General features: G+C 42.4%; 2 protein-coding genes across 10 annotated transcripts; one reads left to right on the top strand and one right to left on the bottom strand.

Moving 5' to 3' along the window:
• Positions 1–785: 785 nt before the first annotated feature.
• On the bottom strand, positions 786–16,855 carry inppl1b (inositol polyphosphate phosphatase-like 1b). 3 transcript variants are annotated; one of them, XM_085936214.1, is made up of 28 exons: positions 16,712–16,855; positions 13,079–14,045; positions 11,388–11,451; positions 10,059–10,200; positions 9,870–9,990; positions 9,621–9,761; positions 9,259–9,346; positions 9,106–9,183; positions 8,887–9,027; positions 8,144–8,258; positions 7,977–8,077; positions 7,715–7,817; positions 7,409–7,605; positions 7,022–7,139; positions 6,850–6,946; positions 6,512–6,650; positions 6,309–6,408; positions 6,073–6,161; positions 5,692–5,773; positions 5,461–5,550; positions 5,269–5,382; positions 5,077–5,165; positions 4,911–4,998; positions 4,511–4,663; positions 4,050–4,131; positions 2,971–3,757; positions 2,657–2,772; positions 786–2,546 (listed from the first exon to the last, which is right to left on the bottom strand). In XM_085936214.1, the coding sequence occupies exons 2-28, from the start codon at positions 13,213–13,215 to the stop codon at positions 2,453–2,455; spliced, it is 3,666 nt and encodes a 1,221-aa protein (XP_085792340.1). In that variant the 5' UTR covers positions 13,216–14,045; positions 16,712–16,855; the 3' UTR covers positions 786–2,452. The 3 variants fall into 3 exon arrangements, with proteins under 3 accessions (XP_085792340.1, XP_085792355.1, XP_085792348.1); XM_085936229.1 differs by having other exon boundaries at positions 10,059–10,197; XM_085936222.1 differs by lacking the exon at positions 16,712–16,855 and having other exon boundaries at positions 13,079–14,554.
• Positions 15,704–24,379, top strand: rab41 (RAB41, member RAS oncogene family). 7 transcript variants are annotated; one of them, XR_015068737.1, is made up of 9 exons: positions 15,732–16,016; positions 17,471–17,529; positions 18,022–18,075; positions 18,389–18,494; positions 19,762–19,873; positions 21,071–21,164; positions 21,412–21,505; positions 22,052–22,118; positions 22,501–22,579. XR_015068737.1 is itself a non-coding variant. In XM_085936289.1 (8 exons), the coding sequence occupies exons 1-8, from the start codon at positions 15,938–15,940 to the stop codon at positions 22,563–22,565; spliced, it is 636 nt and encodes a 211-aa protein (XP_085792415.1). In that variant the 5' UTR covers positions 15,704–15,937; the 3' UTR covers positions 22,566–22,718. The 7 variants fall into 7 exon arrangements, 6 of the variants coding, with proteins under 6 accessions (XP_085792415.1, XP_085792406.1, XP_085792377.1 ...); XM_085936289.1 differs by lacking the exons at positions 18,389–18,494; positions 21,071–21,164 and adding an exon at positions 18,929–19,034 and having other exon boundaries at positions 15,704–16,016; positions 22,501–22,718; XM_085936280.1 differs by lacking the exons at positions 18,389–18,494; positions 21,412–21,505 and adding an exon at positions 18,929–19,034 and having other exon boundaries at positions 15,727–16,016; positions 22,501–22,718.
• Positions 24,380–25,191: the final 812 nt, after the last annotated feature.

Genomic DNA, 25,191 nt, shown 5'->3' with positions numbered 1-25,191 from the left:
GGGGAAGTAACTGCGAATTTTGACTCTGAATTAACAAAAAAAAAATGGACACAGCCAGTGAGAGTAAATGTTAGTCTATTTTTGAGTGGGAGCAAACTTCATCTGGAATGGTGCAATGATCAGAATAATTCATAAGCATAACTTACTATGAACAGTGATTACAACTGTCAGGAAAAAAAAGTTAAAACACTAAAATGTGGTCATGTTCATGGGTCATTCTCTTAAACAGGAAGATTAAAGTGTGACTTACATGGTCCTCATCCTCCTCCCAAAAAACTCGGAGAGCTCCCCAAAGATGTTGAGTCATATATTTACACTGATGCAACATTTCCGTCTTTAAAGTTTATTGTGATGATGAATGTCCTTTGAGGGCAGTCCATTTTGTTGATTCACCTGCTTTGTTCCCAGAGTACCGAAACAGTAATGCGTGATTGTAAAAACATAAATGTATAAAACAAATGTGTTTAATAATTTACCTGAGACTTTCTTAGAGTGTCTCTTTGACCCTCACATGATGTCAACCCTCATGACGTTCAAACAAAACTGAACAGTATTTTGTATGTAAAGCCAGACTGCAGGTTGTAGGAAGAGCAGATGTACCTAATAAAATGCCTGTTGAGAGCAATGGTTAACAAAAACAGAGATAAGAGGAAATATTAATGATTGTTGTTTTTCCCTCTCTAGAGTACGTCCTGCCAAAAAAAAAAAAAAAAACACATCCAGGTGATGACTTCATGGACAAAGCAGCTAGAGGTCAGTAAACTGACAAGATTTGTTTGGTTGATCTTTAATCAGTAACGACAGCAGCAAAATGCACATGGTCATTGTCACACTGGGATTTTGGCGAGAGTCAATGTGAAGCCAGACCAAACAAATAATAATAATACAATAGAGACAAGACAATCTGTCAAATTGAATTTGAGTGTGTTGCCTAGTGCAGTGTGATTGTGTGCTTTGCTCACTCAAATGAAAGAAACATTATCTTCTACCCCTACTGGTCAACTGTAAAAACAGACAAATGGGATTGCTTGCTGAAGGTCATCTAATGCACTTTTGTGTACAGACACATGTGCTGATTAGAAAGTATGAGAGTGTAAAGAGATCCCAATCGACTTGACTCCATATGTACGGTATGGATATGATGCCATTATAGGTTTATTTGTGGGATTTTATGAGCTGGGCTGCAGGCTCAAACATGGTAGAAAATACACTCAGTGGGGAGAGAGTGAATAAAGAGCAAACACTTGCCTTCGGATAATGCAGATAAAATGAATGCCACCTAGAAAGAAAAATCAATATTAATTGTATATCGTGCACATTTTACAGTGAATGAGTACACTGGGACTACTAGCAAATATTTTGTTCAATTTTTTTATTCAGTACGACTTGAAACCTTATGGGAATCCGGTTAAACTCAATTACAGTGTTTAGGATTTGACTTGTAAAGTATTTGAATCTATGATTGGATTTTTTTGGAGGGGGACATCTACTTTGTTAGCTGCTGCTATGTTGGTGTTTGGGTTAAAGTAATAAAAGTACTATATCTGCCATTTTGCAGTATCTTGGTGGCAAGGAACTATGTTAAAATGAAGCTTTGTATAATTATTGGTCACCATCTTGTGGTCTCCTGGTGTCAAGGACCTACTTTACAGTCATCTGCTTTGTTCAGACAAAAGTAGTGCTTTGCTGCCAATATGCTGTGTCAGAGTTCATTTCAATTGAGTTCTTATCTCTCTATGGCAAGTCACGACTCCTGCAAAAAGCCGTGGCACAATATAGTCCTATTAAGGGGTTAAAAATTCATCAAAACAAATTTTCACCAGGTAATTTTAAAATTCATGAATTGCCATTGTCAACACAAAAAAATGTGGCTAGGCTTACATTTAGTTTTTCTTTTGTTAATGCAGTTAGCATTTTAATCGGGCTATTATCACTGTCAAATTTTTATTAATGTTCACACACAGCAAAAGATCAAATAAAAACTTATTCGGAGGGATGCAGATTAGGACTTTCCAATCGTCGCCTGTTTTTGATCATGTTTTGAGAACTTCTCAGAGCATATTTTTGGTCAAAGTTTGAATTGTTTGAAAACCAAAGCGAATACAAAGAGAATCAAAACCCAACCCAGTTCTGATTCAGTAAACAAGAAAAAGCTAAAGTGACTCCCGTCGTGCGGCAAGGAACACTAGCATAGTGGCGAAAGGAAAGCGGATATCGTTTTCTTGGCTTGTAGCTTCCGTATCGAGCAGCGGTTCGTGAAAAGCTCAAGAAAAATCATCCCCAAATTGCACATGGCAGACTTCATGTACCTTAAAAACTCTCATTGGACGGAGGAGGCATAAACATCAAGTCTAGACAAAATCCCTGAAGTTGGAGTGCTAAAATGAAACCTGACCAACGCCATCCTTTTAGCCATAAATGTCTTTGATGAATGGAATGAATGGAGTGCATCTCAGTTCCAGTTCCTGGGCAGGTTCTCCAAAATCCTGCGCCGGTGAGAAGAATTGGTGACTCCTGCAGCACATAGATCGTCTTCTGTAATGCCGCTGTGAAGTAGACAAAGAGAGCTGCACTATGACACGTAAACTGTGTGCGGACGATTTATAAACTGCGACGGCGGCCCCTTCCTTTAGTGAAAGAAGAAAGGCGGTGTTACCTGAAGTAATCCAGATCATCCCAGCCATTGAGGCTGAGTCCCAACGTGTACTTCTGAAGGCCCAGGGCACTGAGGAGCTCGCAGACGGTCTCTGGAGCACCTTGGAGCACAGATACCTGCGTTGATGAGAAACATCTGTCACTTGGGTCAAATGAGACCAGTTTAAATACATATTTCTATGACGTTTGAGTATGCACATTTTTCTTCTCTTGTCAATACCATGTCCAAAAATTGGATGGGGACTGTGCTTAAAACCAAGGCTATAAAATGGCCTATTTGCTAACGGGTTGCTAGCACATTTGGAAGCCTCGTACCTCATTCTCCCAACTGTGGCGCCTCTCCATATGGAACGCAGGCTCGTTCCGGTAGCCTGGCTTCTGGCTGGGATAGGATGGAGCGCCCTGCTTTGAGGGGAAGAAGTCAACCTCACTGAGTGACTTGGCAATCTGCAAAGCGGTGAGGGAGTTGTCTCCGATTCGCCCGGACTGCTGCTGCTGCTCCGTCACCCAAGGAGCAGGCCGAGAGTGGCTCAAAGGTACAGGAATGGGGGTGAATTGGAAAACAGGCGGCGCTTTGGTTTTCCTAATAGGATCGGTCCTCTCCGGGAGATCCCTCCTGTTTTTTTGCCGCATGATGGCAGATTGATTCATGTACAAGTTTCTCAGGTTCTTCTCCGGTAATATGGAGTCGTGGCAAATGTTTGTAGCGCGGTATTTAGGTTTTGAAATGTACTCCTGACATTGGGAGGGGCTTTTACTGCTGGGGGGAGATATGGGAGAAGGCTTTTTGGCGGGGAAAAGCTCGTAAGAGGAGTTGGCTTGAGGCATCTGAAGTTGAACGGACGCAGCGGCGTACTGGGGAAGGACGGCGGGAATTTCGATTTCGGTAAAGTTTGATCGGCGACAGGGTTTTGTGTTGAAGACGTGCTTCCCTGAGATTTTGGGGAGCTGCAGAGCCTCGTTCCCGGCCCAGATCACGTGCGGGTCCCTCCGCTGGGGCAGGGCCTCCTCAATGCCGCGGACCACCGACACACCCTCGAAAATGAAGTAGGCCGGGTTGGTGTAGCTGCTTGGTGTTGCCTTGGGAGGAGCTGCTGAGGACCTGCCACACATGAGTGCGTTCTCTTCAAGTTATTATGGCACTTCTGAAATGCAATTTCAGTTCATTTTTCTTTTTAAAGCCCACTTTTTTTTTTATTTCAATTGACTTCCTTTTGTATTTGATTAGTTTCCACCAAGTACAATAACATTGGTCGTCTTCGTCGTGGCTTCCTCCCTCAAGTTGTCACCATGTGATTAACACACAATACAGAGTTGACATTGTATAAATAGGTAAGGATTAATGAGGTGAGTCCAAACACCTCTGGACACAAACTGACAATGTCAATCCTCACCTGTTCATTTGGACTCGTGCGGATGCAGGAGACATGTGTCCTCGGCTGGGACATTTATCGTCCTTCTCGAAACGGAAACACTCTGAAAAAGCCAAAAGCCATAAAGTGACCAAATCAGCCAATGTGTTTCAAAATGATCTTCCTCAATATATGTGCGAGATCATTTTGTTATAGCGTGACAGCACAGTTGCTTTCTGTGTGTGCTGACCTTGGCGACTTAATAACTGTCTCAGGATGCATCTGGTCAGGATCAGTCAAATCGGGAGCCAAAAAGGGGAAGCGGAAGTGCAAAGCCAAGCCGGGGGAGGGTGGGGTAGGCGGACATTGAGGAACCAAATAGAGGAAGTAATGTGAGACTGGCAGGAGAGACCGGGAAACGCAGTGCCACTGGAGGTGAAAGCTGAGAAGGAAGACAGAGTGCAAAGAAGGAAGCCAGAGGGGAAAGATTGCGTCGCACCCACCGTAGGACTTCTGGCGGGTTGCTCGTCGGTCCTTAGGCACGTGAATGCGGACGCGTCCTCTGATGGAGCCGATTTCTTCACCCCGGTGGCTCAGGAAGGTCTCAAACTGTTCCGATGCACCGACAAGGGAGCGGAGAGCGATACAGCATTCACCTGGAGGAATAAAATGTCAGGTGACATTTTGAACTTTAGTATGTGCCTATAGATCAACAAATTATTTTTTTTTACAATTATTCATTATCAAATCACGTTTGACACAATTGTAGTCAATTGTAAGTAAGCCACAAATCTGCTCATTCCACCATTTTGGATTTTTTTTTTCTAATGCTGGCTCAATAAAGGTCGCAAAAACATCTAATATGACCTACAAGAGTGACATTTGGATGTCACATGATTTTACCGTATGACTCGAAACCATCACATGACTTGACAGACAGCAGCAGGTGCTGATCCTGGAGGTAGTCCATGTCAGATCTGTGCGGAAGCAGCTAACACAAAAGACACGAGTTAGCAAGCGGCTAGCGAGCAGCTACAAAGAGGCAAACCGGCGTTTGAGAGCCGCTAACCTTGGGCAGCTGTTTGAAGGACCAGGCCAGTTTGAGAAATCCTGGGACGTCACAGCTTTGAGAGTCGTTCTCACTTGAACGCCGTGTCTCTGAGGGAGACACATAGTCACGTCACGGACGGATCCGCGAGGCGAGGCTCCACAAAACACTTTGCAATACGTGACATGGTTTTATTCTTTTGAAAATGCGTACCTTCGAGACAAGGTGAAGAAAAGTCAATGAAAAACTTTTCTTTACTGGCTGTCTTCACGATGGCCTCGATGCCTTCCAGCTCAATCCAGGCCCTCTCCACGCCAGCACCTGGATCTGTTTGACATGTAAGATAAAAGTGTTGACATGATGAGGAGAGCTGCTGGTATTCCAATCATGTTTTCCAAAGCATACCTGTTTTGGAGCTGAAATGAGATGTCACGCCCACTTGAAAAGTGGCGAAAACAGGTGAGTGATCACTGGTGAAAATGTCATCTGTGCACCCTGGCAAGAGACGAGAGATATTTCTTTTTTATTCAACTCCATTCACTGTTAAAATGAATATTCGACGTCTATAGCCGTCAATGGCAGTGATGAGTTCATCTGACAAATTTGTCTCCGTTCTTCGAATCATCTCATTCTTACCGTATGCCGTGCACATTACGTGCGTGTCAGGGTACGACTTCCACAAAATCCTGTCGCACCATGACGGAACATTGACTCGCACCTACGGGGGAAATAAAATATGCGGTAAATCCAGAAAACCAGTGCATGTGTTAGTTGAGATTATTTTATCATATGGAAGGGAAAGACCTTTTCAACTATGCAAAGCATTCCCATTTGAAATCTTTTAAATGCTATTTTTAGAAGTTGTGGCAGCTGCTGGCATTGCGATACACATAAACTACTCGGAGTAGCGAGTCCGTGGCATGCTTGTGATGTGTGTAAAGTTGTTTTCGTATTTTATCATGTTGCACCACAGGATTTTGTAAAAGGCATATTTAGACCAAAATCCTGCTTACTTACCCCTGAAGTCTTGTACTTTTGCCACAGGTAGCAGTCTCGAGAGCCTCTTTCGTACCGATAGGTAGGGGGAAATGCAATCTTCTCTTCCTCTTAAAAAAAAAAAAAAAGAAATGTAGAAAAACTTCAAAAAAGAATATACAAATCAAATCTTTCATTCAGGGAATGCAGTCGGTTGTGATGACTGACTAAGTCATCCACAGAGCACATTTTTTTGCCGATATAAAAGTGCAACTCACGAAAATAGAGAAAGCCTTTCCTCTTGTGCCTCTCTCGGGTCAGCTGGTCCGCACACATGAGCTCCTCAAACTCCCTTTTGGATACATGCTTCAAAATGTCCTGAAAGAAACAGCAAAAAAGTATTATGATTAATATCAGCGGCAAATTGGTCGCAAGTGAGCACAATTTGTATGGCGAATGTACGCCGAGGTTTTAACGACACCTGTACGTCCAGGTCCAGTCGGTAGTTAAGGTCTCCGCACCAGAAGAGGTGGGTGAAGCGCAGGCTGATGTCAAAGGCGCCGAGGTGTTTGTCTCCTAACGAAAGGAGCCTGAGGATGTCCACGAAGTTTTGGTTCCGCCTGAAAAACGAAAAAATGAAGAGGATGGAGAGGTGAATGTAGAATGCATACAAAGTTAGTGATATGTGGCTTTTAGATTAGGAGGTGAATTTAATTTGTATTTCTCTAAACATTTGAATACTTGGCAATCATTTCAGTACTTTTTTGCACAATTTGTTTTCTCACAAGGAGCTGAAGGGCAAAATTCATCCATATGTACCTCAGAACTTTGTCACTTCCTGAGGTCAGGTGACAGTTGACAAACCCAAAAGAAGTTCCATTGAAGTGAAATGACACACCGACTGCTCCCTTGTTTCCTGTTGCAAAACAAAAACGTATCTGAAAACGTTCATCTTTATATTGATTAGAATTTGTGGCGTCAAGGAGTTTACCGAGAGTGTTACCCAAGCCAGTCTTCACACTGGCAGTGCTCACATGGCTGACGCGGCTCTCGTGCTCCGGTTTGACAAACACCGCCAGGCGCATATTCCAGAGGGACTGCACTGCCACCTACAGGACAAATTGCTGCATTACAACTAGCGCCAATATTGACTTGAAACTAAATGTTGGTTATTTCGATTCCAACGTGTGAATATGCAAATGTTAATCGTCACAGTTTGAATATTGTGGAATTTACAGAATGAGAAATAAACAAACAATATTGCTGCAGTGACAATTTTTAATTGTACTCAGGATGAACAAATCAATTTACCCATATTGTTGCGTGAGGTTGTGTGCTCATAACACAAAAACGACATGTGAATGAAAATACAACATACTTGTTTGAAGTCAATTTGTGTGTGGCTGCGAAGGGCCACTTTAATATGTTCCGCCCATTCCTTTTCCCCTTGGGGGTTTTCCTGCGTGCCCAAGGCGTAGATGTCATGAGGCAGCGACGCCGTCGACTGGTCGGGGGTGTGCCCCAAACCGCAGCAGGTGACCCACGACTGCAAACTGCGAGGCGGAGGGGAACCGCCTGCGAATGCAAAATAGTACAAGAAAGAACCCAGATAATGACGCTTCTCAAACATAGCCTGTATTTAGGGAGGCCGGGTGGTGGTGGTGTGGGGGGGGGGGGGGATTACCCATATTCCAGGTGCCGACAAAAACAGAGATGACGTCAGGTTCGCTCAACTCGGAGTGCCTTGTTTTCATCAGCTGGATGAGTTGGCAGAAGGAGTGGCACTTCTGAAAGACAACATGGAATTGCGGCATTTAACCTACTAAAATGAGATTCTCAAACAAGAATGAAACCTAATTTCTACAATGTTACAGTAAAAAGTTTCAAAGTAGGGTCTGGAGCACAAGTTTCAAGTTATCAATAACTAATAGTCTATGGATAGTTACCCTTGTACTCTCAAATATCATTTCCCGTGGCGCATTGTGGTGGCTGTCAATCACCAGGCGTACCTTGGCGGGACTACTCTGGTATTTGACAACCTGAAGGACTGATGTAGAAAAAAGGATGTTAGGCAAGTTATCCGAGAGCGCCCTAATGATTAGCGTGTACGTACTTCTTTCGTGGGAGACCCGCTCCACGTCGAATGAGGAGGATTTCCTGTCAAAGAGCAGCACGCCTGCATCCACATCTACAGAAACGCTTTGCCTGCCGTAGCGTAGCATCTTTACCTGCGAGCACATTCCGCAAATAATCTAGCAGGTTGTGTTGGCTTGAATTCACTGACAGTGTGCACATTTACCGTATTTTTTGGACCATAAGGCTCACCAGACTATTAGGCGCACCTTCAATGAATGGCCCATTTTAAAAGGTTGTCCTTATATAAGGTGCAGCGGACTATAAGGCGCACCATTAATGCATCATGCCAGATTTTTAATCCAAATCAAACCATTCTCCATTTTATCTTTTTTATTTCAACTTCAGACGCAACAAATTACTTGATAATCACAAAATAATGATCCAGTCTTTTTGATTCATGATTCATAGTCTTCAGCGGGCCACTTATGATTGATTTCATGACACAATGCTTCGGGCCAGTTTAAATGTAGGAATTTGGTCCATATATAAGGCGCACCGGACTATAAAGCGCACTGTCGGCTTTTGAGAAAATGTTAGGTTTTAAGGTGCGCCTTATAGTCCGGAAAGTACGGTACTTGCATTTTTCAAAATTCAGCACACTAACCACAGTTTTTATGGAAATGCTTATATATCTTTGACACCCATCTTAAGGACCATGTAGGCTACTCGGATGATTTTTTATTTAATTTTTTGCTTGTGAGAAAAGGTTTGGCAGGTTACCTGAAAGGAGTGAACTGGCAGCGGACGACATTCGTGGTTCTTGGCAGACGACGTAACGGTGGCCGTTGGTTCCGAAGGAGGAGGGTTCGGCTGCACGGCCAGATTGTGATTGGTTACTGCATCTTGTAGAGCTTTGAGTACCTTCACACACACACACACACACACATCAGTAAGAACATTGTTTTTATTATGAGTCAGAGGTAGAACGGAAATGCAAACCTTTTTCTCCAGAGACGAAAGTAGGCTGACCAAGGCGGAAATCTTACAAAGCAAGGCGTCCATCTCCATCTCGGGACCCTTTGTTGCATGCAGGCATCAGAGTTTGTTTGAGTCAGGTAGAAAGGATTAGATTCACACTCGGTGTTTTCATACCTGAGAATTTGTGCATGATAAAGAGCAGCTAGGGTGGTCAAAAACCTTGGCCAGAGTTTCCAGACTCGAGAGAGTCAGGTCGATCTCACTGCGGATCAGAACCAGGTTTACTTAGTATAATAATAAACAAAGTGCAGCTTCACTTTTTCACATTGTGTTAAGATTCAGCACTAAAATGACAACTTTTTTTTTTTTTTTTATTGCAAATGTATCAAAACTAAGACTTTCACGTGAGGAGAACTTTGAGGGAAAAAATGAATTGAATCAATTGTTGGAATAAGGCTGTTAAGTCACAAAATGGTGAAAAAGTGATCAGTGTTGTTCATTTGGCGCCTCAGTGATGATGCCAAGGAAACGCTGACCTGTTCAGGCCCTGGCAGGCAAGACCCAGGGTCCGCTTGAGGTGCAAGAGGCTCGTCGCCCCTTTATGCACGTCCTCAATGTCCAGGGGCAGCTGGCTGAAGAGATAATCGTTGAGCAGTCCGATCACATCGCTGGCAGTGCTGGAAGATACGGCGAGAAAGATGTTACACAATGTGTTCATTTTATCTCACACTCAAGAAAACAAAAAAAGCAGCACGGGCAAAAAAAAAAAAAAAAAAGGGTGATACCTGGATGTGTTGAGTTCCTGCAACTGATCCAGGAATCGAGCATGGGGCTCTGGTTTTGCCGCTGGTGTTGCGATGCTGACCGTGTTGGCAGGAGCCAAACTTTGAGGTGTCTTCTCATCATCTGCGCACACATACATGGAAGCAATTGCAATCTGCAGTTGCCGTTGTTTTCAAATCTCCAAGGCTTACCTGAACTCTCATCTCCGGTATCGGCATCACGGGGGACCGGGTAAAGCAATGGTGTGACCAAGCCTTTGTGCGGGTGCTGGTATCCAAGAACGAGATCCTCCAGTGTTCGGAAACAGTTGACCTGCACTCCTTGTGTGGTCTGCTGACACATCGACGCGCACAAACGTCATTACATTTATTATAAGTAGCGCTGATACTTGTGGGAATGAATGTCGATTTTATCCATCTATTTTCGGTTGCTTGTCCTCCGCAGGTGAGCAGGAGGTTATCCTAGATGAATTTGGACTAGTTGCTGACCAATCGCAGGAGATTTATGATACATGTCTAAGCAGTTAACGCATTCACTGCCACTGACGGCTATAGACGTCGAATATTCATTTGAACTGGTCTGCCAATGAATGAGTTCAAAGTCTTCAATGATTATGAAAGCTGAAGATTGGGAAAAAGAGTTGAGATTCAAAGTTTCAAAGGCAGACAAAGAAGTGCAGATATAAGAAATGCAACTTTTAATTCCGCTAAGAATGGAATGGCATCAAGAAGTCAGTTGCACAAAGTCAGGAAATGAAAGTGTAATAGCAGACCACTTTTCCCTCTAGTCTTTTTTTAAGTTGGTAAAAAAAAATCGATCTGGCTACAAATGGTATTTCAGACCACAACGATCTCCTGGAACACAATCAAACCAATTTGAAGTGTAACGTGAGACCGGGCCCAAAATATCGCAGTCGTTCACTTGGAAAAATAAAGGGGAAAAAAAAAAATACAGGGGAAAGCATGCGACTTGCAAGTTACAGGAGCAAAAATTTGGGAGAGGAAAAAAAAATATGTATCTGGGAGCTTTGTATTGCCGGTCATGGAAAAACTGAAGGGAGTTTTTCGGTCATCACAGAAATGAGTGCCAGGGATATTTTTCAAAGTATGTCGGGCTGTAAAAGGTTATTTTGGGACAAAATCCTCCGATAGGTTCAAAACGTGGAGTGCGCATAACAATAACAAGACGCACACACCAGCCACTGACCTCGTGCGGGGGTAGAATCTGTGACACATGAAAACAAGTCTTGGCTGAGCTGCTGAGCTCATCCGACAAGCATGCGGCCGCACGGCAGAGATGCCGTGGAAAACAACGGCGCTACTGCGAGGCCACACAGAGGAAACACAAACGTGGTTCTGTTCTCCTTACAGTAGGCGTTAACAATACCTTCTTTTATCAAATAAACTACATTTATTTGGATTACTTGGGCCAGTTTTGACATGGAGGATAATTGCTTTTACTATGGTCAAGTACACTAGGAGGAGAAGAAACGATGAAAGCGAGGAAACCAAGTCACATACCTGCACGGCGAGGAGGCCGTCTTCATCGGGGAGGATGCGATATGTATGGACATGGCGTTGGAACCTAGAGAAGAACAAAACGGCTTTAACAAAATGAGACAAACAATTAGGACCAGATGACATGAAGCAGTGAAAAAACAACTTGTACAAGCCAGAGAGTAAAAACAGGCGCTGAAGAAATCTTTGATGTGAGTTGCCATAACATTAGGTATGTCCATGTTAAGTGGGGTGGGTAGAGTTTTATGTTTTTAAATATCATTAGCGTATTAAGATAATCGCCATGCCATGTCTTTTTTTTTTTTTTTTTTTTACATTTTTGAAATATTAGGGGGAAAAAAACACACACATTGGCAAAACAACAAACACGAGTCCAGCTGCACTCGATTCAATCTATAATTGACCATCTACAGAAATAATAAAAATAAACATTGGAATAGATTTTATTGGTATTGTGACATATACAATAATGGGCAATTACAGTTCCACCAATTAGATCCTGAAAGGTATCCTTAACAATAAAAAAAAATCATATATATTACTCGGGTTTGATTGACACAGTCATTATTATAATGGTTCAGGTTTGCAGTATGGGATGGATTATCTATTTTACTTCCGATAGCAAAAGTGTTAATGCCTGCTGTTGGGTTTTTGACATGGTATCATGAAAGGAATGTCTTGTCATGAATTGGTCACGTGAGGACGCAGACACCACTGGAAACTACCACGATGATCAGAAACACATTGTTAAAGATTCCTGTCTGATCTGTACAATTTCATTCAATCCCCAGAATTAGCTAGATGAGAATATATAGGGGAAAGGGGGGATGGGGGGCACAAGGGAGCGGTGCGGACGAACCGGCTCAGTTTCAGGAATGCGTCTGGCGCAGGCTCAAGACCAAGTCAGCATAGTGTGGTCACTGGAGAACCCGCCCTCTTCCATGGGGCCCGAGGGAAGAAAGAAGCAGTACGATGGGAAAAGCGCTTTTGCCAGCGTTTCAAAGCGGCTGATGTTGACAGTGACGATCTTGGGAGTGGACCCTGCGGATTGTTTTCCAATTGGGGGGGGGTTCTAATTTTTATAGAGTTTTATAAGCTCTTGGTGCTTTAACTAACTTCCTCTGTTTTCGTAGTAGGGTCGTGTTATGTGGGTCATGTCAAAAATCTATGACAGCCGAGTTCAGCAAAATACTTCTCCAGTAAATTTGATTGAAGAAAGCGTTTTGGGGGTATAGTTGTTTCTGTTAGCATGCTAACCAGAGTTTGGCTAATATTAGCTTTGGCCTTTTACCTGTAATGAATGACACATACTGTATATGTAAACAGAATTTTGAAACAATTTTTAAAAACGTACAATTCTAAGAATATTTTTGATGTTGACGTGACAACACAAGTATATCTAGAGTCGCACTAACATGAATGTGATTTGTTTTAGCTACTTAGCGTCAGGCCAAGAAGAAACCAATTTCAACCTGTAATGACGCCACTCTTTGGCTTACGACCTTGAGACCGTAAACACATGTGAGTGTTAGAACTAGATCGTACCCTTGAGTCACACTTTCATCTAACAAATACCACGTCTGAGCCACACCTCACCAAGCTGAACACCGTAACATAATATGAAATGTTGTGCGAACACATTAATGGTGGTCAGTCAGATGATTCCAATTCAAGAAGTGTGTCATTGTACTCACAGGAGGCATAGAGCAAAGGCTTCCGGCACTGATTCACTGTCTCTGACCAGGAAGCTTCCATCCCTCCCGGCTCGTGCCAGCAAGTCCTCTGCGTGCACGCGGCTGATGTCACGGTGATACCATGCTGCCGTCGCCATGGCAACCGATGTTGAGAAACAGTCGAATGAAGAAAATCCTCATGAGGAGAGAGAATTGATGCTAAAGTCTATCAATCGCGTATCACATCAATTCAATCAAGTTGCTCTCAAAAGTATTGGCTCCATGGGAAATCAGAAGGAGGGGGTGGCGATGGGGGTCCAAAAATCAACCAATGATGGCTATTCAGTTGGAGTCCAAGTCGTCCTTGTATAGAGGCTGTTTCACTTCTTGGCTTCCAGGTGAGTGTTTTCCTATTTCAGTCTGGTGGAAGAGAGGGATAAACAGCAGGCGCTGCCAACCACAAACACAAGCCCTTCTCTTGTTGTCCCAAAACAAAACCTCCGCATGCAAATAGGAAAAGAAGCACCGAGAAAAGCAAAACAAACAAGCCAGGCCTCATACACACCGACAGACAGACATTCCGCTGGCAAAACTGTAAGTCAGCACTGAAAGCAGACAGGCAGACATACAAGTAAGAATCCAGACTAATTCAACTGATTTCCCAGCTCTCTTGCCATATAAGGGAATAGGAACAGCCTCCAAAATGTTCAGCTGATGACTCTACCGCTTCTTTTCCAGAGCCAGATTCCATTTAGAGGCAATCTGCTCAGATGTGGCTTCCTCCTAGAATCCCGCTTTTCGTGTCCTGTCCGCACTGTCCGGCGGCGAGGAGGTGGCGGTGGAAGAGGGAAAGAGACGACCTCTGGTAGACGGAGGAGGTGACTCCGCATTCCAGATGACCGAGACCGTAGTCGAGAGCTGAACTTCACCAGCAGTGTGTGAAATAGCAGATCACTTCCTCTGCCTCAGGCCCTGCCCAGTCTCTTTCCTGACATTCAAACAGAAAAATGAGTTTGCAGATGTGTTGCCTGGCAAGCCCTCACTTTTGCTCCCGCCTCATTCAAGGATTTGTCCATGTTTTTGTTTTATTTCCTTAAGTCTCCCAAATGTTCCTATCCCCTATTGTTTTTGTTTTTTTTACTTTAGGAGAAAATAGCATATGGTTATGATCAACCTCGACGTTCTTATTTTTGCCCGCCTTGAGCATTGCCCATTGGGTCCTCCTACTTCCCTCCTTCTCTACTAGTCAGAGTGCAGAACTCAGTGGGACGCTACTTGGCTTGATATTTGCTCTTCATACTTGCACTGCACTCAGCAGAAATGTGGCGACTGCAGCACCAGGCGTGAGCCCAGGTCATTGTAATGTATCAAGTTCACTGACATGAGCTAGAAATATAACCTGGTAGCCTTGTATTGTTTATTATATCCGCAAATCTGAAGAGGATTTAATTGTGCCATGATACAGCATTAACATGAATTAGTAAAAAAGGTTTTTGTTTGAGTAAAAGAATTTTCAAAATCATTGTTAACTGAATGACGTCTGTATACAAATGTATTTGTTTCTCAGATCCTAACAGTTATGTTCACTGTTAGGGTTCCAAACTAGGGTTGGGGTTTCAAACTAGGGTTAGGGTTTCAAATTAGGGGTTTTAAACTAGTGTCAGGATTTCGACAAGGGTTGGAGATTTGAACTAAGGTTTAAAACTAGGATTATGGTTTCAAACTTGGGTTAGGGTTTCAAACTAGTGTTTAAGACTGGGGCCAGGGTTTCAAATGCTGGTTGGGGATTCAAACTAGGGTTTAAAATTAGGGTTAGGGTTTCAAACAAGGTTTAGGGTTTCAAACTAGGGTTTAAAATAAGGGTTAGGGTTTCCAACTCGGGTTAGGGTTTCAAACTAGGGTTTCAAATCAAGGTAAGTAACTTGGGTTAGTGTATCAAACTAAGGTTTAAAACTAGGGGCAGGGTTTCAAACTAAAGTTAGGGATTTAAACTAGGGTTTTAAACTAGGGTTAGGCTTTCAAACTAGAGGTTAGGGTTGCAAACCGGGGTCTTAAACTCGGTATAGATTTTCAAACTACTGTTTTACACTTGAGTTTCAAACTAGGTTTAGGGATTTAAACTGGGGTTTCAAACTAGGGTTAGGGTTTCAAACTAGGGGTTTGGGTGTCAAACTAGGGGTTTAAACTAGGTTTTCAAACTATGGTCAGGGTTTCAAACGATGGTCAGGGTTTCAAACTAGGGTTAGGGTTTCAAACTAGGGTTTCAAATTAGGGTTAGGGTTTCAAACTAGGGTTTAAAGTCGGGTCAGGGTTTCAAACTAGGGTTAGGGATTCAAACTAGGGTTAGGGTACTGTCACATCGATTTATATCTTAAATCAAGACGTTGGTTCGTACATGTTACTGGAATTATGCAGGAATTGTATTAGAGGCTTATCGAACACCATCATAGAATGGAAAAATCCTGATTACAGGAATCGAATAGGTTTATCGACCACTATCTGAATGGAATAATCCCAATTACAGTCATTGTGTGTAAAATAAATGAAGCATAGTTTATGGTAAACACTGATATGACGCTGCTGATATGATAATAATTCACAGATCTAAAGGACAGGTTTTAATCTTTACATCAAATTTGTGCATTTTGCCGTCTACAAAGCGATGCTTAGTCTTCCCCAAAGCCTCACGGTCGCGCTGTTTCACTTCTGTTCGTCTTAAGGAGTTTCAAAAGAAAAAGAAAAAAGGGAAAAAGCGAAAGCAGAATGAGGGGATGACGATCCACTGCTGTACTGTGACTGCTCTCGTTTCTCCGGTCTAGACATCACATCACAATCCAAAGCCGGCTAGTGAGCTGCTTCATATTTTTTGTTTGGGCCAAAATGTCGACCACAACTGGCGGTGGGGAGTTCGGCAACCCTCTACGGAAGTTTAAGCTCGTCTTCCTGGGCGAGCAGAGCGGTGAGTTTGAAGACTGAACGCCGTTTGCCGGAGTTGGCTATCGGTAACTGGGATGTGGAGGAGAATAACGTTAGCAGCCGGCTAACTAGCTAGTCTGCTGAGTTAGCTCGCGGCCTGAAGTCTGCGATGGGGGGGTGAAGAGTGCAATGATACACGGCGACAATTTCGCATTTCTGCAATTAATGGTTTATAAAAACACAAAAATTGGGGACATTTTCCCCACAATAAACCACTTTAAATTGTCATGACGTCATCGCTCACTTCGTGCTACCGAGTCAGCGTTCACCTTTTGAGCCAAATGTGATTTCATATGACATTACCTCGTCGTCCGGGGAATTTAAACTGTTGATTTACTTTCGAATGAACACAAAACGAACGTCTTGTAATTCATTTCCACCTTGACATTATTGAATGTGAAAGGTTAGCCAACATTAGCTAGTAGCTATTGACTTTCTGCTAAGCGAACGAGGTGTACATTTTAGCTGCAACTCGCTTTTTTTTTGGACAGTCAAACTACTGATTGCGGTATAATATTGTTTCGAAGCAATGAACCGTGTTAAACATCCCGAATTTATAGCTCGAGATACACCTTGCTTAGCCACATCGGCCAATCGAGGTTAGGAGAAACCGCTGGCCTTCCCTGATAATCTAATGCCGTCGGACAATGTACTGCAGAATAAATTGATTATTCTTACGTGGTTTTACACAGTCTTTATGTGCTAGACACGAAACGCAAACTCTCAGGCTTTGCAGTAATTTGTTGAAAATATGGACATCTTTTTTTTTCCGTCCGTTTCAATGGCTCCACCCATATTGCCAGCTCAGCGTGTGGGCTCAAACAGTTCACAACGGTGAATCACGTCAGTGTGTCCAAGAAGAGCCGATTGAGCTTCCATTGAAAATCCTAGTGCTCTCTTATTATTAGCAATGGGCGAGTACCGATAATCAGCCTTTTTTCCAGGTTATCAGTACTTTCAACCGGTATCTTGTGGTTTCTTGGGTCCGATTTATGATCAGGAACGAGAATGTATTATTTGTGTTAGCCATTAATTTTGTGCTATTGTAAAAAAAAAAAAAAAAGATGTATATGGATATAGGGGGAAAAAAATGATCAGGGATTGTTTTTATGTATCCAAAGTATGGGTTGTTAAGGTGCCCTGTGTCGGTGATGACTCGGGTACACATATTGGTATTGATCTGGGAAAAAAAAGTTGTATAGAACATTCCCACTTTTTACTCACAATTGAGACCATCTAGAATACTCGTGGAACGATTAGGTCACATTAGTTGCGTACTTCTCTGAAGTCTAGTAGTGTAGTTAGAACTCATAGAATGCTACAAATGGTTCTAATGTAGTTGTGCTCACTGTGGTGCGGGATTTCTTAGCTATGCATGACATTTGATGTTTTAGTCATTTCGTCAAAGATGCTTAAACTCTTGCGTTTTTGTTCCAGTGGGAAAGACTTCGCTCATCACAAGGTTTATGTATGACAGCTTTGACAACACCTACCAGGTAAATCCACGCATACACGTCACGCAATTTCCCAAATAAATTGAAGCATCAAACACTCAAGTTGAATTCTGATAACAAGTGACGACCTTGGGTGATGCTGGAATCTGTTGACGTCGTGTGTCTCGTCGTCTTCACGTCTCTCACGTTCTTCTAGACCAGAAACCCGGTTGCTGAGGCAGCTCACTCTTTCAGAATGTGTGAATTCATTGAAACTTGAGGCCAGATCAATAGTGAAATATCGTTTTTTTTTTTCTTACATTGAAACCTTGCATCAGTTTCTCATTTTGATTGTTAACAAAAAAATGGAAAGGTGAAATAATGCACAAACGGTGATAACTCGTGCTTTATGAAATTCCATTTGGAAAAAGGACTATGTTCTGCATACTGCTGATTGAGCAATAATCCATCTTGTATATTGCTTCCGCTGTTTACATCATGTGTTGCTTTGTGTTGCTCTGATGTCAGCGTTTTGATACAGTGATTGTTTTGCAGGCAACGATTGGCATTGACTTTTTGTCCAAAACCATGTACCTCGAAGATCGCACGGTAAGACATTTTATCCCTTTTTTTGTTGTTGTTGTTGTCATGACTACCAAAGGATTATTGAACACTGTTAGAATGCTGAAAGCATGCTTTGGCTGATTGTGTATAGCACCCTACCATTTCCACATGATCACCCTTTCACAGTTTTTTTTTTTTTTAACCCGATCCTACAGTGTCATTCATTTTGTCAGACATGATCATATTTTCAGTTCCTTTTTTTGTTATTTATTTTTTTTCCTTCTCCCATCATCTGTCTGGGTCACGAAACGCCACCTGTTCCCCCACGCGTGCTCATATGTGTCACGGGCGGCCAAAGATTCGGCTGCAGCTCTGGGACACGGCGGGACAGGAGCGTTTCCGCAGCCTCATCCCGAGTTACATCCGAGACTCTGCCGCTGCAGTTGTGGTTTATGACATAGCCAGTAGGTATCACGCCCTCGTCTCCTTGTCCTTTGCTTATATAGTACGGCGTGCGAGGGCATTTCATGTTGTGCGAACCCCACTGGACACCACCGTGAGTGCCCCGGGCAAAATGCTTTGGCTGGTGGGGTGCCAAGGAGGGGGGTGTCCACGCTCTGTTTTTGAGAGGCTGTATTAATTATAACAGGCTGATGGAATGAATCAGTCAACATTTCCTCCCAGGTGGAACGTTACTAAAGAATGATTGGGCGTCTTTTTATTTTATTTTGATTTTTTGTCTTTCCCTGCATTAAGCTGCTCACCTCCAATTCATCACCCCCACTCCATTCCTTCATCCAAAACAGCGTGGCTTGCAGTTAGTCCTTTCTTCCTAGCTCCCCTTTCTTATTCTGCTCTTTATCTCCAACCTTTCTCCCCCACCGTTCCACCCCCGCAGGTCCGACTCCAGCTTTGGGACACAGCTGGACAGGAGCGCTTCCGTAGCCTAATTCCCAGCTACATCCGTGACTCTACCATTGCTGTGGTTGTGTATGACATCACCAGTGAGTCAGGGCTGTTCACCGACGTTTTATTTAGGTTCCCCCGAGAGACTTTTGCTTTACATTAGCGCAATCTAACCTGGTCTATCACCACCACATCGGTTCTGACTGTTATTCCAGATGACCAACACAGCACACCACAGACAAAAAGGACCAGGTCATGACCGGATTAAGACTGACCTGTGGTGGCTGCATACTGTTGGAAAATCCCCCAAAAGACAAAACGAGTAGTCATAGAAGAGGCTCAGCTAACTCAGTTGCCATTGCAAATGTTTCATTCACCTTGCCATTTTTCTTGGCAATGACTTTGGCTGAAAGAAACTCAACAATTCTGGATACTGCATAATAATAATACTTATTATTCATCCTATCGTATCCACGAATGATCCTATCTTATCCATGGAACAAATAGCTTATTATTGAGACAGTGCCCCTAAATCAAGTTCCCAAAATGTTGGAATTAGCGCAGTTCATATTTTGTTAAATGAGCTGTATGTACCAAATATTGTCGCACTGGGTGTAAGTATTGTCACCTGGGATTCCTCCGACACTGTCGTCGCAACCTTTCTGTTTACATTTTCCGACTCTTAATACGTCTGCTTACTAACAGAAGTAGCCAAACAAAAATAAGTGTACTCAGTAGCTATTTGTCACACCTTTACAAAGTACAGCTCGGAAATGCGGCAATGTGTGTGTACACTGATACCTTGTCATTTTATCCTACTTTCAGATCTCAACTCCTTCCAACAAACCTCAAAGTGGATCGACGACGTACGGACGGAGAGAGGAAGTGATGTCATTATCATGCTGGTTGGGAACAAAACAGACCTGGCGGATAAAAGGTTTGCACTTGTGTGTGGATGGCATTGGGATAAAATTGCAGTGTTGGTCAGAAAAAGCCCTGCAAATAAACCATGGCGAGGTTTCATTTAGGATTGTTTTCGTAAAATCTCGGCCAGAGCCGGGAATCCCACATCTCCTCCTGAAAGTGTGCCTCATTCATCTTTGTTTGTCTTTATAATTTGCCACTTGAGTATGATTCAGTAATTTTTACAGTGAACCCCCATTACACCAGGTTTTTTTTTTTTGGTGCCTCCGTCGCTATATTTCAGATTTCAAAGCAATTTAATGTCCTTCCACAGAAATCAGGCAAGTCTGAATTCATAGTGTGTCTAGCACCACTTTGTGCTACAATGTGATCTGCCTTCACAGTTGTCGTTCCCATGGAGGACAGAGAAAATCTTACCTGACATTTGTCGTGTTCTCTGTTTGTCCGTGTTAAAGTAGCGGTGGTTTAAAGGTTTGGGAGTTCTGTAACGTCAATGCTAATTTAATGGTAGCATGTTTTTGGCGTATCCCATTATATGTTAGTATTAAGCTTTCTTTAGACAAAATTCTATGGTTAGGTTGAATATTGTATTGTTTAAAATTTAAATTATTTTATTTTGTTTGGTGTGACAAAAAGACAATTTGAAGCAAAGCACACTGCACACCCTGTTCGGATTATTAACTGGTTGGATCGAGTCTCTGTCTTCCAAATTTCAGAGCCGTTTCCCCATTCCTGTACAGTGAGTGTGAGAACAAGCATTAAGAAAAGTGTAATTCAATAAATTGAAGTGCTTTTAAAATGTGGAAAGGGTAAAGCCCTTTTTGCACTTTGCAGGGAAGGCGATTTACTGTGACGTCTTGTCACGTGGTGAACAAGAGGCATTTGTAGGTGCTGCAGAGTATTTCAATTGAAAAACGTTCAATTTAGTAGCCCAAAAAAAAAAAAAAAACAAGTGCACAGTGAAAATTAACAATTTTATGAATATTTTTCATAGTTTCTTCATACAGCACTTGGCTCTGCAACGAGGGGGTTCACTGTCTTTTTCTTTGTCTCAGATTTGGGTTATTTTCTCAGTTTCATTGTGTCATTTTGATTTGTTTTCATTTCTGCGTGTGTGTTTGCATGTGTTTTTTGGATTCTCCACCTTGTCTTCTTCCCACCCACCACCTTCCTACACGCACCACCGCCACCTTTCCCGGGACCGCGGCAGGCAAGTTTCTGTTGAGGCGGCAGAGAGGAAAGCTCGAGAGCTCAATGTGATGTACATAGAGACCAGCGCCAAGGCTGGCTATAACGTCAAACAGGTTGGTGGCGGCCAGCGAAGCGGCCGTGTTGTCCTTCATGTCAGAGAGCGTGACTCCGCCGCTAGCCAGCATAGCGTCTTCTTGGCTCTGACTTTCTGTGTCTGTGGTAACCACATTAACCTCTCGGTAGCTTTCAAACAAAGACTCAGCAAGCATTCTTCTCTCTATCCCCTCTCTTCCCTCTTCTTTCGGCCTTGTCTTCTTTCTCCCTATCCGCGTCTACCTCCCTCTGCATCCACCCGAGCAGACAGATCACCACGGAGGAGGGCGAGCAGAGAGCTAAGGAACTGAATGTCATGTTCATTGAAACCAGCGCAAAGACTGGCTACAATGTCAAGCAGGTAGAGATATTATGCTTTCTCTGGCTACTTTGCTAACAATGCAACACTCCCCTTTCACTCTTCTTTTCACTAACCCTGCCTTTGATGGAGAAAGATTTGCTGCTTCATTGTCCTCAAAGCCAAAGGTTCTGAAACTGGAGTTCCTTGACCTATGGGGGTTTGTAAGCCAGTCGCTGTAGACTGAGTTCTGAAAAATAATTTGTGTGGGGAGGGGGGGGGTTCTTCTTTTTTTTTTTTTAAGGAAAATTGAAAATCAAATATGATTATGTATCGTATCAATCTGACCTGCTGGCATGAATACAAAAGCAAAGGCAGTTTTGGCGTTGTTTCTTTGGTACAAAATTTGATAAAAATGGTCCTATTTTTTGGAACATTATGGCAACTTATCAAGAATAAAAGGTGAAATATTGTATGTATTTTGCAATTTAACTGTCAAAACGTTACTTTACTAAACTTTGACTTTAAGAATGAGAGAAAGTTATCTCTGAAAAATGCAACAATCGTGTTGATTATTCATATTCTTTTCTCGGATCTTCTGTTTTGCAGCTGTTCCGTCGTGTTGCGGCTGCGTTACCTGGGATGGACAGCACAGCGGAGAAAAGCAAAGAAGACAGTATCCTTCAAAATGACTCTGCTTTTCAAAGTTGTGTTTTTTTTAAATTCACTTGTTCTCCCTTTGCCAAATGTTGACATTCATTTCATAATATGACTATTGTGAGAAAAATACAACTAAGAAAAGATTACAAGATTTTATCCTAATAACAGACCAAACTTTCATCTACAGAAAACGAGAATGTCACTTGACATAATTTTTTTTTTAGCAACCGTGAGAGTAAGAGTAAGTGTTCTGAGAAAGAAAGAAAAAAAAAAAGTGAGCCGCTCGTATAACTATTTCCTTTTGAGGACTGTTTCTTCTCCGGTTTACAAAACAAAGTCGAAATAGTGAAGTTAAGATTTTGCAAGTCACGGCTGCTCGTTGCTTAACTCCAAGTCAGTGATCGACATCAAACTGGAGAAGCAGCCAGAGATGACTGTCACCGAGAGCAGCTGCTCGTGCTAGTACACGACACTGGAGCCCAGCCCATCAAGTCTGTTTCACCCTCACCCTCAGTCCCCCACACCACCACCACCATCACCACCATAAACAACAACAGCTTGTCTCTCAGTAGCCACTCGGGGAACAAACACTGGAGAGTGAGCGTGTGGATATGCGTTACTGAATCCAAACAAGAGAATCCACATTGACATTAAAAGGGACACGATGCGCGTTTTCAATGTGATAACTTGCATGGCATTCCGATAATATATATATATATATATATATATATATATATATAAATTGAAGCGCAGATTGTCTTAGCTAACTGCTTTTTTGGTTATCGCACAGTCTTTGTGCTGTGATTTTTATATTATTTTTTTTTGGGCACGTAGAAAAAAAAAAGACCACTTTGGGTGGTTTTAATGACTGCGCAAGGTTTGGTTCTGAACATTTTTTTTGTATCTACAATAGAGAAGTTGTAAGATGGCTACTTACTATTATTCACATCTATGTTGTGTTTTAAGGAAGTAGAGACAAGATCTTACTAATCGTCACACAAAGGTTTTTGTCGCATACTAACAGCGGGAGGCGTCGATAAGTGAGTGATGAGATTGCTCCACGGAAAGCTGTTTGTCTTTCATCCCATAACTTTGAGATCCAGTTTAGGGTTCATCTAGAATGCTCTTTACCTTTACAAGTTAGCCCACTAGTAGAATAGCTGTCTTACTGGTAATGTCTTTTCCGCTAGTTGTTTCACTTTTAGCCAAATTGGACACAATTCAAACTTGTGTAATTTACTATGCTTAGACTAGCATTAGACTAATCAGTATTCATATAGCACTAGTAGCTTCCTTTAAAGGTTATCAAACAAATGCTCAAATCGTTGTTCTCAAAAAAATGTTGGAGCACATATTTGATCAAATAGATCAAGTGCGTCTTACTAGTAAAGTATATTTTCCCGTCCTCTGCTAGTAGCCTACTTGTATGCAACTCTGGTAAGCCCCTGTGCTGCACTGGTTATAACGATTCGGGTTTTTTAGTCATTAGTACTAGTAGTCAACTTGTACAGTTTTGTCTCAGTAACATAGTTGTCCTACTAGTATGCCAAATTGAGTTTTAATAGTGCATATTGAATTAAATTGCCACAGCACGGTAGTTTACCATTGGTTTAATTGTGTGGTAGGAAGCCAAAAGTAGAAGTTGAAGAAAAATAATGACTCCCAAGAAAGTTATCTTCGGAGTGCCTCACTTGCAGGGACAAAGAGCAGACTAGCACATGGAACTTGCAGTTGATCAAGGAAATTCAACAGATAGATGATCAGCAGATCAACAAAATATATTGACAAATTTAGGATTTTTATTTTTTTTTATATAATCCAAGACCCAGAGTGAGCAAAGCAGTCCCAAACCACACCACTCACTGCACCGTGCACATGTGTATCATTCATTAGAGACCCTATCCCAAGCGGTAAAGTCGTCTCGCGTAACCCCAAACTGTCTTGGTAACCAGCCAGAAGCATTCAAATACCAATTTCACCATACTAACAAAGACCTTACTAGATATCCCACTTGAGAACTCTCCCACCGTGCCATTGATCCTCCGTGTTGTGTTGATCACACTTAAATCGCAGCGCATGCTCGCCATGCAGGAGTTGTACGAACAACGACACAGATGCCTTGCTTGTTTTGTTCACCAACGTTGTGCACTGAATCAAGCCACAAACATTGTAAAATACATGAAAAAGGGAAGCCAGCTGACTGATTGGTGGCTTCGACCCGTCGTCGTTTTCTCAAGACGGTCGACGAGAGCTTGTCCGCCAAAAAAAAAAAAGAAAGCTTACTAACACACCCGCTGTAAAAAGGCCACGTTGGGTGCAGTAACCTTTGCTGTATTGCTATTATTGCTCGTGTAGAACTGTTTTTATGTGATTATTTATTCAGTAACTCAGACATACACATGAAAATTGTTTGCTTGACCAAATGTGCTGAGACGCATGTTGAAAAGCTGTTTTATTTATTTGTGTGTCTGCTGGGGATCCTATCTCCCTATCCCACTGAGCAAGTGTTTTTCGAAGGCAGCAAATATTGTGCTCACGTCGGAGTTGGTCAAGATTTGTTCAAAGTTGCCAACAAGTTTATTCAAAATGTTCAGGTGAACGTCTTTTGTACATCTGGTGAGTGTTTGGCAAACACTTGAATGAACCCTGATGAGAATGCGACATTAGCTGCCTTGGAAAACATTCGCAATTGTTTGCTACTCAGTGGGATGAAGGCTCAAGGAGTTGTCCTACAGCAAGAAAGGAGTTCTTGTAATACATATGTTGTCATGGTAACACTTTACACACACATACAGTGTGAACCACAGACTAATTATTAGGGCATGGTTTCAAGTTAACACCTTGGTCCTTGGCTTTTGCTGGTTTTAAAAGTACATTTTAAAAGGGGGGGGTGTAGATTTTGCGCTCTTTTATGACTTGCCACAACTTAATACTCAGCTTTGTGCTCTTCGGAATCGTGTCTGTCCACTTGAACTATGCTGTCTACTCGTGTTTAGCAACGTTGTGTGAATATATTACTATCTGGTGTGTAAAAATGAGAGTTAATGGCACACAAGTGAAGGCTTATCATATGAAATACAATAAAGATT

The sequence above is a fragment of the Syngnathus leptorhynchus genome, chromosome 2, assembly GCF_054491065.1.
Source record: "Syngnathus leptorhynchus isolate UIUO chromosome 2, UIUO_Slep, whole genome shotgun sequence".
Taxonomy (NCBI): Eukaryota; Metazoa; Chordata; class Actinopteri; order Syngnathiformes; family Syngnathidae; genus Syngnathus; species Syngnathus leptorhynchus.
Note: the sequence above shows the minus strand (reverse complement) of the source record. Positions and strands in the feature narration are given on the sequence as shown.